We start from the raw sequence: 13,904 nt of genomic DNA, 5'->3' as shown, positions 1-13,904 counted from the left end.
TACATGATTTGCTGGGTGCCAGAATAGCACAGACGATGGGATCCCAGCACCAATGAGGAGTGGGAGTACTTTCTCTGTCGCCCATGTTGAGTCTTTTTGTTGTGGAAGCCAATGGGAGAAATCCATTTCTGTAGTTTCTCTGCTCTTTGTCTCTGTCCAGTTATTCTCTCTCATGCTTTGTTCTGCCTCTCTCTTGCACTCTGCCTCTGCTGACCTTCAACTCTGGATAGTTTTTTTTCTTTTTCTGTTGCAATCTCTACATTTCCCCACCGTCACCTACTCTGTCTATCTATCAATCTATCTATCTCTCTCTCTCTCTCTCTCTCTCTCTCTCTCTATATATATATATATATATATATATATATATATATATATAGAGAGAGAGATATATATATATAGTTTTATATATATATTTATTATTATTATTATTATTATTCTTTATTTGTTGTAGTTAAATAAAGGCCAGGGCTTCTATCACTTCTATTTCAGCCCCTCACTTTTACAGTTTCAGGTTAAAGCTCTTAAAGTCCTAATGGGAAAAGAGAGGAGTTGATAAAAATAAGGTTGTTAGGGATCTACGTAGTAAATTAAAAGAATACCTGCAGACACTATTCAGGCCTGAAAAAGTACTCCCACCCCCTCTACGTGTTTTTCGGATAAAGAAAATGTTCATGTAATCTATATTTTTATGACCAAATATTCTCTTTAAAAAGACGCTTGAATGAAACATCACTTAGGCAGTAAAGCACAGAGCTCTATGCATTAAAAATGCACATACATTATAATTTCTATCAAGGAAAAGTAGGAATACTGCATTCAAAATATATTTATATACATATTATGGAAAACACAATTAGCAATGTCATCATAATTTAGATTGATTTACTGTAACTGTAACTACAAATAAAAGTTAAGTTATATTCTTATTTACAGAGAAAGTAGATTGATAGACAATATATACAAGTGTTTGTTTTTTTCTTCATTGTGCCCCCACTTCTGAAACCAAACCTACACCCTTGAATAAAGGTATTTTAAAATTCTCTCCTCCTCCAGTTCCGCCTGTGGCTCCTGGGCCTCGGCTTCAGCCTGGCGTATGGCAGCATGTTCACCAAGATCTGGTGGGTCCACACACTCTTCACAAAGAAGGACGAAAAGAAGGAGAAGAAGAAGGTAGGGAGGAAGAGTGGGAGGGAGGGATAAGCCTCTCAGTGCTCTCAGGAGAGCAGAGAAAGGATGGGAGAGGGAGGCTGGGCCACGCAGCATGTGTGGCGCCCGCTGATAAAAAAGCGAAGTTAAAAACTTTGCAGGCTTCCTCCTAGTAACATAAGCTTCTAAGAGGCCAGCTCGGCATCATTCACTATGCTGGGGTTGTAGCGAGAGTGCAGGGATAAGGGTGTTGGACACACACTGACATAGATACTGTACTTTACACATGCACATGCACCAACACACATGCAATATTTAGGCATAGAAGCTTGCAGATTTGGAGCACACATAACCAGGCCCCTGATACCCACATCATCAGCTTTATTTGCATGCTGGTGTGTACTGTGTATGTATTTGTGTGTGTGTGTGTGTGTGTGTGTGTGTGTGTGTGTGTGTGTGTGTGTGTGTGTGTGTGTGTGTGTGTGTTTGTGTGTCCTATTGAAGATAGTGTATCCTGGAGCCAGCAAGATACTGCCACTCTGCGATGTGTTGTGGGAATTTCTAAGACCTAATCAGAAGAATAAGAGATTAAGCCATTTATGGAATATTTATGAATATGGATGAGTATTAAAGTTCTATGCAGAAATCCAACCTTAGGGGGGTTTATTATTTGAGCCAAAGCACAACGAATCGGGTTGACTTTCAACTCTCTTCATGTCCACTGAAGGGCAATTTGCTAGAGAGCATTAGTTTAAAGAAACTTTCACAAATTGAGGAGAGAATGAGCACTTTTCAAATAATTTTTCATGCAACTCAAGTGAAGAGGCGCCCAGGACTGTGTAATGTGTTTTCTTCTTTATTTTATTTTTCAGTTTTAGTCATTGCACGCTTGAATGGCTGTTACTATGTTGGAGGTGCTGGGAGTAAGCCAGCGTGGTTGAATGAAAAAAGATGTGTGGTAAGAAAGAGTAGGGAGTCGCAGTAGGAGAGCTCATTTTGGCAGGCTTGTTTTTCGGTTACGGCTGTATTGCTTCCATTATAGCTTATGTTAAAAAAAATATTGGCCGCTTTGGAAACTGTCCACACAAAAGCAGTGTCATCTCAGTGTGTATAAATGATGATTTCAGGTGGCAGCACAAATATAGCTACTGCAGCTCTCTGTGTGTCGCCTCTGCACACACACACACACACACACACACACACACACACACACACACACACACACACACACACACACACACACACACACACACACAAACTCCTGCTGCTCTTAAAATATACTTATAAAAACACTTTCAGAGACACGCACTCAGAAAGACAATTCGCACCCAGTCATCCAGAAATTACAAGGACGCCTGTTGTATTATTTGTCCTGGTTGTTTGTCTTTGTTTGTGGACTGGCTCGTGATGCCCTTGGATAGTGATGACTGTATGTGTTTGTTTGTGTGTTGTTTGCTCACACAGCAACACTTGGAGCCATGGAAACTCTACGCAACAGTTGGAGTGCTGCTGGCTATCGACTTCCTGTCACTCATGATCTGGCAGATTGTGGATCCTCTGCACATTACGGTGGAGGTAGAGTATGAAAGACAGATGAGATCATTTGTGTGTCATCGCCCGTTAGCACAGACCGTGCAGCCGCCGTCACGAGTCAATAACGCAGTAATGAGACACCACGCCTCGTTTGTAGAAATGTCCTTTCATTTTGATTCATCTTACACTCAAAGAGCACAATCTGAAACACAGACAGATATTGCAAAGCACAGTACTGAATATTTAAATGTATTTGTGTTCAATAGTATAAGCAGTATAAGTGCTGTTAAAGGTGCCCTGTAGCATTTACTATAAACAAAAATCAACATTCATCTAGCAGCCAAGCAAACATTGTGAATGAATTCCCTGCCTCATAATTAAACATGTATCTTTTAAAGGTCTCATGAAATTATTAGTCTCTTTTTGCCAGACCTTCCTCCACCGCGGCGCTGCGGAGGAGGGTCTGGATAGTCCACACAGCATTCCAGGATAGGAGAAAAACGCGCTCTGATTTATTGGCATTTCTTTAAACCAATCACAATCGTCTTGGGCGGTGCTAGGCACCGGGAAAAGCCGCCGTGCCACTGCAAAATAGCCTTGGGAAGGAACTTGTTTTGGTGGAACATGTACGTTCAAAAGTTGTTTTAGTCGTTCAACAGAAAACTCAGATAGGACAGATAGTCTAACTGTCTGGATTTATCCTGCAGAGATCTGAGGAGCAGTTAACCATAGTCCTCATAAATCCACCGGAGTTTAAAATGCCAACACAAAGGAAGCCCAAGGCAACGGATATCCGGCCTAAATGAGTGAAATCCGGCAGGATTTCCGTCGGCAACGAAGCAATCCCGGAAGTGGAACGTCAAGTATATAGACTATGAAATTCTTAACTTCATTAAACATGCTTTAATCAATATTTTCAACACTGAATCCAGGGACTCACTCGTTCATTTTTAGCACTCTGAAGTGCAAAAAAACATACATTTATCAACCTGCTCAATGGTCTTTTAGGTCTCAATGGTCTCTTTTAGCTCATTGTTTGGTACATGTGCTGTATGGTTCAGTCAGAGCTATTTCCATCAACCTTCATATGCAGTCGTTTTCAAAAAAAGAAGCTCAAGATGAACATTTAGCAGCTAAAAACCAAGATAAGAGCTGGTGGAGAGAGATCCCATGTTTCCATGTGCACGAGTATTCTGGTTATGATGGAGAATTTTAGAGGATTACACATATAAACAGCATATCCTGTTTGTTTGTTTTTTAAACCTGGATGCTAGCTAAATAAAAAGCGGGATACATATGCAGGTGGGTCATTATAGTTATTCCGTTAAACAAATAATATGATGGATCAAACCAAACTGGGTTCATTCAACTGTTTAAGTAATTCAATCAGAAACGAGTGGCTCAGATGTTCAGGAATCAAGACACACAAATCTTAAAACTGTTACACTGTTTAAACTTTAAACAGCATATCTTGAATATGATCAACACCTGGATAAGACACAAAACCGGGACAGTAATGTGCATCACTGCACTCATTAAGTGCATTCAAGCTCTGTAGGAAGAGCAGACTGTGTTTGCCATCGTTAGCCCTAATCTGCACATGACTAACTTTACTGTCAAACCTTATATGTAAATAGCTTTATTTCATGCGTATTGGCTATCTGATACTAATTAAATTCAGTCATCTACATCTGACACACGGGAAGGACCTATTTACTCAAGGGGATCAACCGCGCAGTCACTGGGGCTTGTGCTGACTGTGCTTTTTTGCCTCATCCTCCAGAGTGCTGCTGTCTCATCATTTCTTATTATCTCCCCTTTCCTCTCTATCTCTCTTTCCCTCTATCTCTTTATCCTTCCATTCCTCTTTCTCTGTCTGCCATGCGAGTAGAAGTTCACTAAGGAAGCCCCTAAAGAAGATTTGGATGTCCTGATTCAGCCCTTGCTGGAGCACTGCAGCTCAGAGAAGATGAACACGTGGCTCGGTACTCGTCCTCTCTTTTTCTTTTTTTACCCTCTCATATCTCAGTCTTTCTCTTTATCATGTTTTGCCCTGCTCTGATTTTGAATATGTTTTTTGTCACACACACATTGTGCAGAAACATATGCGTACACACATATACACACACACACACATACACACACACACACACACACACACACACACACACACACACGTCACTACCATTCACTCTGAATTAAACAGACCTCATATCACAGCTTCCTCCCTCAGCCCCCGCCTACCGCCTTACGTTTGATTCCTATTTTCTCCCCCTGTGCTTCTCTTTTTGTTGGCCCACGCAGTCTCTCTCTCTCCCTGTCTGTCTCTCTGCTGTCTTTCTTAGCGTGGCAGCTCTTATGAAAGTATAATGGTGCTGAAATTCAAATAATGTGGGTCACAAACTGGGCCATTGCCCCATAGCATTTCCTTTTCTCGGAGAAGAAAAGAGGGTGCTTTAATATCAGGCGGTATAAAGAGACAATGGACAGTCTGAAGAAGTGTCGAACTTACTCAGTCACAGATCCTCTTTTCTTCCCGGTTTCTCTTTCACTGGTATATTCTCTTTTCTCTGTCACTCTAACTGGCTTTCAGTATATTCAACCTTTCTGCACTTTACTTTCTATTGCATCTACATTTTTGGTTTTCTACTCATTGAGTGAGTAACTCAATGGCCACATTGAGCTGTTCACAATGTTACCTACACTAGAAGCAAAGGTTGTTTAAGCCATCTTCCAGGTTTTCTGTTTGATGTCTCAATATGTCACTAAGACTGCATCTATCTCCACATCTTGGAACATATTCTTTATTGCTTCAAAGTGTTAAAGTGTAAAATGCTAAATGGTGTGAACACTGTTTGTGCTAACAGGTGTTCGTTTGAAGATTTGAGTTGCTCTGCTGTTTAAATTTGATTATGACCAATTAATATTTTACTGTAAATGTTTTTACAGTTTATACAATCACAGTATGTGAAGACAAATGGGGCCAAATGTTTTGTCAATTTAAAAGATAAAAAGCTAAAACTGTACGCTGAAGTATAGAATGACAACACAACCAAACACACACTATAGTTTTTTGTTTGTTTTTTTTGTCTTTCAAAATGAAAAAACAAACATTTGGCCTCCATTTGTGTTCCGTACAATACTGTATACGTAGGCTCTGCGTTCCTTCAATTATTGCCTTGGTTGCATATTGTCTATCTGTGCACATGTCTGTTTCTTGTATGTTTTTACTTATCCCCAAAATTAAATTGCCTCGTGGATGAATGAAGTTGAATTGAATTGAATTACACACATCATATTCTATAATTTGCATGTTGTCTCACTGTTTCCCTCTTTCTGTAGGTGTGGTTTATGGCTACAAGGGTCTCTTGCTGCTGCTGGGAATATTTCTGGCTTACGAGACCAAGTCTGTCTCCACAGAAAAGATCAATGACCATCGGGCCGTGGGGATGGCTATTTACAACGTGGCTGTGAGTCCAAAAAAGAAACGACACCGTCATACCTACACTCCTGTTTCTGTGTGCTGCTGTTTGCTCAGAGTATTCTGTAGCGCGCTGAATACCTTTAAAGTGGCAATAAATACCTTTTTTTTAATATATTTTTTTTAACTTAATGCCCCCTTAATGCCTCTGCCGTATTTTCCTTATTTGAGTAGATAACTGGCTAAACATGACAGAACATCACATTGAAATACTTCCTGTGCAGCTACAATAGAGTGTAACAGTTGTATTGTTTTTTCAGGTTTTGGTGTCAGAATCAAAGTTTCTAGATTTACCATTTTGCCTCGATTTTCATAGTCATACAACAAAAAGTCCATTGTAGAAAGAATATAAATAACAACTTATCCTCTCAAAATGACCTCAACATTACAGATTGATGATCAAGTAAAAAATACAGAAAAGTACATGTTGGCATAATGATTGGTTGGAGCAATATGAGACACAGAAACAGGCTTATATATTCAAGCTTTTCCACAAGTACGTCTTGAGATTTTATTCTTTAAAATGCCGATCCCTGGACACAGTTCTGTCCAAATTATAATACTGCCAGCACACGCTGCTGTCATGTATCATACATTTTGATGCTTATGGTGCCTGTGGTGATGATTTACATCTCAGATCTCCTTTATAAAATGAAAACATGTTCTCAATGGGACTTCATGGTGAAATTAATGTTAAATAAAATCATAAAATACAAAAGGGTGCATCACAAACTTGCAACGTGCTGCATCGCAAGCATACTTTGCTGATACATGGGAAGACATTTCTGTGCAGTTTGGGTTATGTGTTATCTTTGTGTGTGGATGCTATAGATTGCATCCACACAGTTCTTTGTATGGATCTGTTTAAAAATGTACCACCTAGCCACTAAATAACAGTGGTAAATGCAGCCGTCAGTCATAAACATTGTTCAGTTCTTGTTAAAAGCAAGTGAATCATCTTAAATGGAGGCACCTAGGATGCACTTTACACTGAAATAGCTGCCATTATGTTCACTTTAGCACTTTAGACAAATACTCGCTGCCATTTCCTGACACTCTTGACACAGGGTAACTTTGTAATTGATGTAAAATGTCTGAAAAAAAAGTGGTTTCTGTCACTTTAACTGCCAGAGGAGTTTTTCCTGCTTTGATCAAAAGCCGGCAAACAGTTTGTTTTGTTTTTAACGACCATTTTGCCAGACTTTCCTGCCCTTGCCTCGATTCCTATTAATAAATAAAAGAAGAATACTCAGCTTATACTGAAGTAATTAATAAATGGATTGATCTTTCCATCTAGGAGAGGATTTATCATTGATCTATCATTCATGGTTGTTTCATGAGAGCATTAAATGCCGTTTGCATGCTCAATTCATCACATAGTTCCGTAATGTGAGACTAGTCTAATGTGATTATTTTATGTTCTGATTTACACTTTTCAGTTTTATGATGATGACAGTAGTTAATGGTGTCTATAAAGGGACCTCCTTCCTCTTTGCTAAGCTTTGAGCCTCAGGCCCTGATGAGATGACAATGTGGTGATTGTCAGCGCGCTGTTGCCACTTCAGTCATGACTTTTTAATGCTGTTTTCACATGGGAGCCCTCCCTGGAATAATAAACAGATGCCTAATGCTTTTATGGATGTGTTTTCCTACCCTCTCATTCTCTCGCTCTCCAACTCTACTTTATTCTCCACCTCCCCTCCTCTAACCTCCCCTGCCTCCTTCCACTTCAAACTTCACTCTTACTTTTTCCTCCTCCTTTATTCTTTAACTGCTCTTTCTTTCCGTTTCTTTTTCTGTCTTCCTCTCTGTTCCTGCAGGTGTTGTGTCTGATCACGGCTCCAGTGACCATGATCCTGTCTTCGCAGCAGGATGCCTCCTTTGCCTTTGCCGCTCTAGCAGCCGTCTTCTCTGCCTACATCACTCTGGTCGTGCTTTTCGTACCCAAGGTGCCCTGACACGTCACTGAAACCTTTGGAAAATGCTGTGCACACTGAAAAATACACTCATATTGCAGTAAAACCGCAGGTCAAAACATGTTGAGAAAGTCCAGCCTGTACTAGATGGTGCATGACAATAACAAACTTCTGAAACTTTGTTCTGTCTGATAGTTCTTTTTTTAGGTTTGAGTGCATTGCAATATTTGTTACATCAAATAAGAAGGCTACTTAAATGATCAAATCTTTAATCTGTTTATGATTTCACCATTATGGTAATAATCTGTGACATTAGTTAGTTAATATAACAAGCTTTTAGATGTGTAGCTCCTGTAAACATTTGGTTTTAAGAAAAAAAAATCCCCTGGCACACACAAAGTAAGACATTTTAAATGTCTGGCAACAGCTACAATGATTTGCAGAAGAAGAGCTGTGCAGTGCACATGAGCACTGCTGCAGACTGTGCAGACAGAGGAAAGAGTGCCACCTACAGAAATTTAAACCACATTAACAGAAAATCCAAGGAAAAAAACCCATCACAGTATCATCACCACTGTTTCTGGAAGCCCAGTGAACAAACCACACAGCAGTGAGCTCTAAGCACCAAAGATGTCACCAAAATAAGAAACCATATGAACATGTTTAAGAGAAGTGTGAGAGCTTTTGGCTGAAAGAGCTGTTCTCATTAGATGCATTATTCAGACGCCACACTGTACTCTTCGGCCTTTGTTCTTTATTGACTTCCTGTTCCTGTGGCGGTCCAGATGCGGCGTCTCATCACCCGCGGCGAGTGGCAGTCGGAGCAGCAGGACACTCTGAAGACCGGCTCGTCCACCAACAACAATGACGAGGAGAAATCCCGGCAGCTGGAGAGAGAGAACAGGGAGCTGCAAAAGATCATCCAGGAGGTGAAAACATTACATTATACAGAAACATACACATTAATATCATTATTATTATTAAACATGCAAGTCCAAATGCCACACAATTTACATAATTATAGCACACACAATTAACTGTATATATATTCATGGACATATAGGTATTGCACATTCATGTAGGTTTATGCTTTTATTATAGAGATTAAAAAAAGTATGTGTGTGTGTGTGTGATTTACTTGTGAATGCTGCATAATATGAGAAAATAGAGTATAGTAATAACACCCAATGTTGTGACATATAAACTGAGGCATGGCTTTATGTCATCATTTTATTATTTTTGCTTTTTTATTGCATGTTATTCTTTATAGGTTTTCTATGACAATGTAGCCTCGTTTCTATGGTTTGCTTCCACACTGACAGATATAGAAAAGGGTTGTGAAGCATCCCTTTTTTATTCAGTGTTATTGCGGAAGTGCAGCTCCATAAATTCACTGAAAAAAAATGAATCTTTTTAGTGGGTGAGGTCCCAATCCTGCTTAATTTATTATCATATTTGGCCAGAAAAAGGCGGAAATCCTCACATTTGAGAAGTTAGAACCAGCATTAGGTTTGGCATTTTTGCTTGAGAAATGACCACCAAGTAATAGTAATAGTAGTAGTAATAGTGCTAACAAATGCTTCTAAATGCTAAATATGGGGGGGTTGAAGTTAAAGTAAAGTTTTACAGCTCTACAACAATCTCCTCTTGTTGTGTCTTTAGAAAGAGGAGAGGGTATCGGCACTCCGCAACCAGCTGGCTGAGCGACAGGCTCTACGTAATCGCCGCCGACCCTCCTCAGGCCAGAATCAGAACCACAACACCCCGCCGCCCTCCTCCCAGCCGGATCCCAAGTCTCTGCTTCCCCCGCCCGGCTACCCCAACCCCACCACGGACAATCACGCCCTCCCGCCTTCCTTCTCCAACTCCTCCAACCTCTACCCGGCTGACAGCAAGATGAGCCGCAACCACTGTCACAACAGCCAGATCCCATTGCTGTATAAATAGGCGAGGCACTGGGAGAGGGGGGAGGGGGGGGGGGGGGGCCCTTGCAGAATGCACACAAACCGGGGACACAAAACACAATGAGACACTGTGACTTTCACTTGTTTCGGCGATAAGCACAGCTGTGTAGTGAAACTGTTTTAAAATATGGCGTGGAAGCACAAATAAGTACACAGGAGTGCTTTGCACTTGGCAGCTTCTGGGAGAGTCACGCAGGTAACACCCATCCTCACAGTTTTGATCACACTGTGTTCAACCCAGCAACGAGGAACTTGTGACTGGTCAGACTAGCAGCACTCAAGGTCTTTTAAAAAGGTCAAGTGAACAGATAGATATCTTAATCATTCCTCTCCCTCATTTGTTAGCTCGTTCTGTTGTGGAGGCACCGCATCAAGGATCTTAAAAGGAAACGTGCTTGTGTCTTTGCTATATCGTCTCCACTTTTTGTCTCTCGAGTTTGTTGACTATGTAGGCAAGCGCATACAGTAGTGATTTATATTGTTCTGTAATATCTGATATGTTTTGTCATGGAGTTGTTGAATTATTTGTTAACTTTTTTTCAGGAGAGTTGTGAAAACTGAAATTTACAAAGGGACAAAGTGATGTACAGTTGTTTCCAATGTTTCCTCTAAAGAGATCGACTGTGTGGAACACTCGTTTCACTGAAAAGTGATAATGTGCATTAATAAATAGCCATAATTTAGAAGGGCCTTGGCATGTATGGATGTGTGTTGTCAGGACTGTGTATTCAAGTACAACACTGCATCTTGAAAATCCAGTCCTTTGCTGAATATTAGACCCATTATACAGGAGAAAATGATCAGTTTGCTTGTGTATAGGGACATTTTTGATAGTTTTGCCATTTAAAATGTTTCACAATGTATTTTTTGAGATTTGTGTTATATCTATTTAGCTGTATAGTACAGTAGTAGCCATCAAATAAACCCCTCATCCTGCATCTTATGTATTTTGCAGATATCGCCAAATACTGCTGCAGCCATAGTAACTGCAGCTGATTCTCACTTTTAGAGAAAACTCCAACTTCCAACTTGCCAGAAAAATAGTTTGTACTTTCTGCCTCCTGGAAATGAAAGCCAATGTATATTTCTACAGCAGCAGTGCGGTGAGATGTGGGGCTTCTACGATGGCAATTTCTGTAAATATTCAGAGAAAGCACAGTTTTTATACATGTGAATCTGTTACATGTCATTCTTGTAAGCCTTTTTTTTTATTTTTAAAGGATGTTTTCTCTTATGTTTTCCCATAACAGACAATCTGGATGGATGCTGATTTTTTTCTATTTTTCTTTCCCATTTTGCCTTTTGGGTAAATTGTAAATGTATCAAAGAAGGATATACGTAAAGTAATGTGACATACTGTATTTATTCAGCAGTTAATCTGGATGTACTATTTCATTCATGAGCTATTTCCAGATTTTATAAAGCAATGATACCTGAATGGCTTTATCAGCAGGTAAAACAATATTTTGTCAGTGTGCACTTTAAACTGAACAAACTATGGTTATTCTACTTTATGTTGCCGTTATCCTAATACAATTTAGCTCAGGGTATGGAGGAGGACATCAATGAATGAAATAGGCCATATTTATTAACTGTGCAGTACCTGGATCAGATAGTGTAACATATGAATGCGGAAATAATTTAGGAAATGTTCTATTATCTTGCACATATATGACAATATACATGGATTTGTGGATATTTGTATTCACTATATCTAAGATCTTAAATGTTAATATATTTCAGAGTATGTGTATGCAAATATATGGGTACCATAAATAAAATAATTGTTTTTTCATTGGGTATTTTTGTGTTTCAGTGATACCTTTCACATTTCATTTCCAAAACTCTGCACTGTTGAACAAATCAGAAATGTAATGGATTTTTCAGCAGCTCAGGAAACTCTAGATCCCTTTTGTTAAACAAAACCACAATTCCACGATTAATTTTTCAGCATTTTATCTTTTTAGAAACATGAACCTTTTTTCAAACACCTCCCAAAAGAGTCTCAGTATCCTGTGGATTACACAGCCAAGCATGATTACATCATCCACTAGATGTCACCAGTTATTTATTGCTTCTCTGACTCAACAATGACATTTGAAGCAATTAACTCAGTCAGAGTTGTGTCAGAGTGTATTTATCAGTGAAACTTGATTATTTTTCTCCAGGTTGGCCTGCGGGAGTCAAAGAGAAACTACACCCAGAAGAAGATTGCATTAAACAAAAGCAGGAAGCTGTTTTCAACACAATGACCAGCTGTGAAGGCCAACAGGAACCTTGTTACTGAGACAATAAGTGGACAATAAGTTTGTGGATATAAAGAAACTAAAGTAGACAAATGGCTCCCAAATGCTTTCAATATTTGTAAAATGTGTGTTTGTAGATGATGACAATATGACAAAACCAGCTGTGCTGCTGTCCCACACACACACACACACACACACACACACACACACACACACACACACACACACACCCTCACACACACACCCTCACATGTCATGTTTCTTTCCAGCTGACTGAAGATGAAGCATGTGGTAATAGAGGGAAGGGTAGTGTGGAGGAAGAAGAAGGTTTTGTGTGGGAGAGAGGGTGGTGGTGGTGGGATTGGGGTTTGAGGAGGTGGGGGGTGTGATTGGGGAAAACCCGCTCTGGGCTGAGGCTTCTGTGGGCCTCCACCTGACACAGCACTCGGCAAGAGCGCAACAAAGTAGGAAATTCCCCTCATTTTGTCTGATCTAACAAAGAAAGTATTTGCAGCCTGTGGAGAAATTTCACAGCCACTTGTCGGCCATGTAATAGGCCGAGCCAGCTGCAGTGTGTGTGTGTGTGTGTGTGTGTGTGTGTGTGTGTGTGTGTGTGTGTGTGTGTGTGTGTGTGTGTGTGTGTGTGTGTGTGTGTGTGTGTGTGTGTGTGTGTGTGTGTGTGTGTGAGAGAGCTACTGCCCTGGCTGGCTGCTGGAGCTGTTTGCCAACTCAACTTTCTATTTGTTATCTCAGCTATGAAATGAGTTCATCCTTTGTAGTGACACAAACTTGTGACTTTTTTCTTTGCTTTTTAATTACATTTATGTGCACATACACTGTATGAATTTAATTTTTAACATCTACCCCAACGATTTAAATATAAATAAACATAAATAAATACAAATAAATACATACATACATACATACATACAGGTTGTAATAGGGGATAATAGTTCTCTACATAATCCTCGAACCTAAACTCTCCAGTGAAGAGCTTTGTCTAGATCTGATACAGCAGAGAAAGTCTAGCCTACTACAATCTCAGGTCAGCATAAATAAAACATAAATAATGTTGCAAACTGTTACAGTTTATAGTATTTTTAAAAAATCTGCACCACCTGTTTGGCTACAAGCTTTATCTCCATTGAGATTTAAACACTACTGCATCACCATGAAGATGAATAATAATAATAATAATAATAATAATAATAATAATAATAAAAACATACATTATGTTTAAAAAAAAAAGTAAAAAATGATGGCACTGTGCAGAGCTTTGTATTGCCTCTGTTAGTATCACAGCAAAGAGTCATTTCAAAGTGCAAACACACCAAAGAAAGTCCTGCCATCGTCGGTCTCCAGCTCTGATAGCTGGTTGGTTTCCGTCCACAGTCGGTCTCCTTTGTTTAGCTGAAACACTGCACCCAGATAAATGGCGTTGTACCAGCCCTGTCCGTTACTGTAGCCGTCCTCCTGAGCAGTGTTCTGGCACACCGACCTCACCGCGCTCATCAGAGAGGCTTTGCTGCCAATGGAGTCGGAGTGGCGCCAGATCCTGTGGCTGAGAGGTGTGATGTGTTTTCCCGCTCCGTCCTCGTCACCATCGCTGCAGGCCACT

General features: G+C 40.0%; 2 protein-coding genes across 3 annotated transcripts in view; one reads left to right on the top strand and one right to left on the bottom strand.

Annotated features, from left to right (window-relative positions):
- gabbr1a (gamma-aminobutyric acid (GABA) B receptor, 1a) overlaps positions 1-11,835 on the top strand; it is a 65,250-nt gene extending 53,415 nt beyond the window's left edge. For both annotated transcript variants that reach the window (XM_031313297.2, XM_036005860.1), the window contains exons 18-24: positions 1,054-1,170; positions 2,611-2,721; positions 4,571-4,664; positions 6,022-6,149; positions 7,981-8,109; positions 8,862-9,005; positions 9,739-11,835. In XM_031313297.2, coding sequence (XP_031169157.1) covers positions 1,054-1,170; positions 2,611-2,721; positions 4,571-4,664; positions 6,022-6,149; positions 7,981-8,109; positions 8,862-9,005; positions 9,739-10,023 — 1,008 coding nt within the window. In that variant the 3' untranslated portion in view covers positions 10,024-11,835. The remainder of the gene's footprint in view (positions 1-1,053; positions 1,171-2,610; positions 2,722-4,570; positions 4,665-6,021; positions 6,150-7,980; positions 8,110-8,861; positions 9,006-9,738) is intronic.
- Positions 11,836-13,105: 1,270 nt separating this feature from the next.
- Positions 13,106-13,904, bottom strand: part of tnfb (tumor necrosis factor b (TNF superfamily, member 2)) — a 2,057-nt gene continuing 1,258 nt past the window's right edge. Inside the window, exon 4 of the mRNA XM_031313322.2 lies at positions 13,106-13,904. This exon is cut by the window's right edge and continues 151 nt beyond it. Coding sequence (XP_031169182.1) covers positions 13,601-13,904 — 304 coding nt within the window. The 3' untranslated portion in view covers positions 13,106-13,600.

The sequence above is a fragment of the Sander lucioperca genome, chromosome 10, assembly GCF_008315115.2.
Source record: "Sander lucioperca isolate FBNREF2018 chromosome 10, SLUC_FBN_1.2, whole genome shotgun sequence".
NCBI classification, from domain to species: Eukaryota; Metazoa; Chordata; class Actinopteri; order Perciformes; family Percidae; genus Sander; species Sander lucioperca.
Note: the sequence above shows the minus strand (reverse complement) of the source record. Positions and strands in the feature narration are given on the sequence as shown.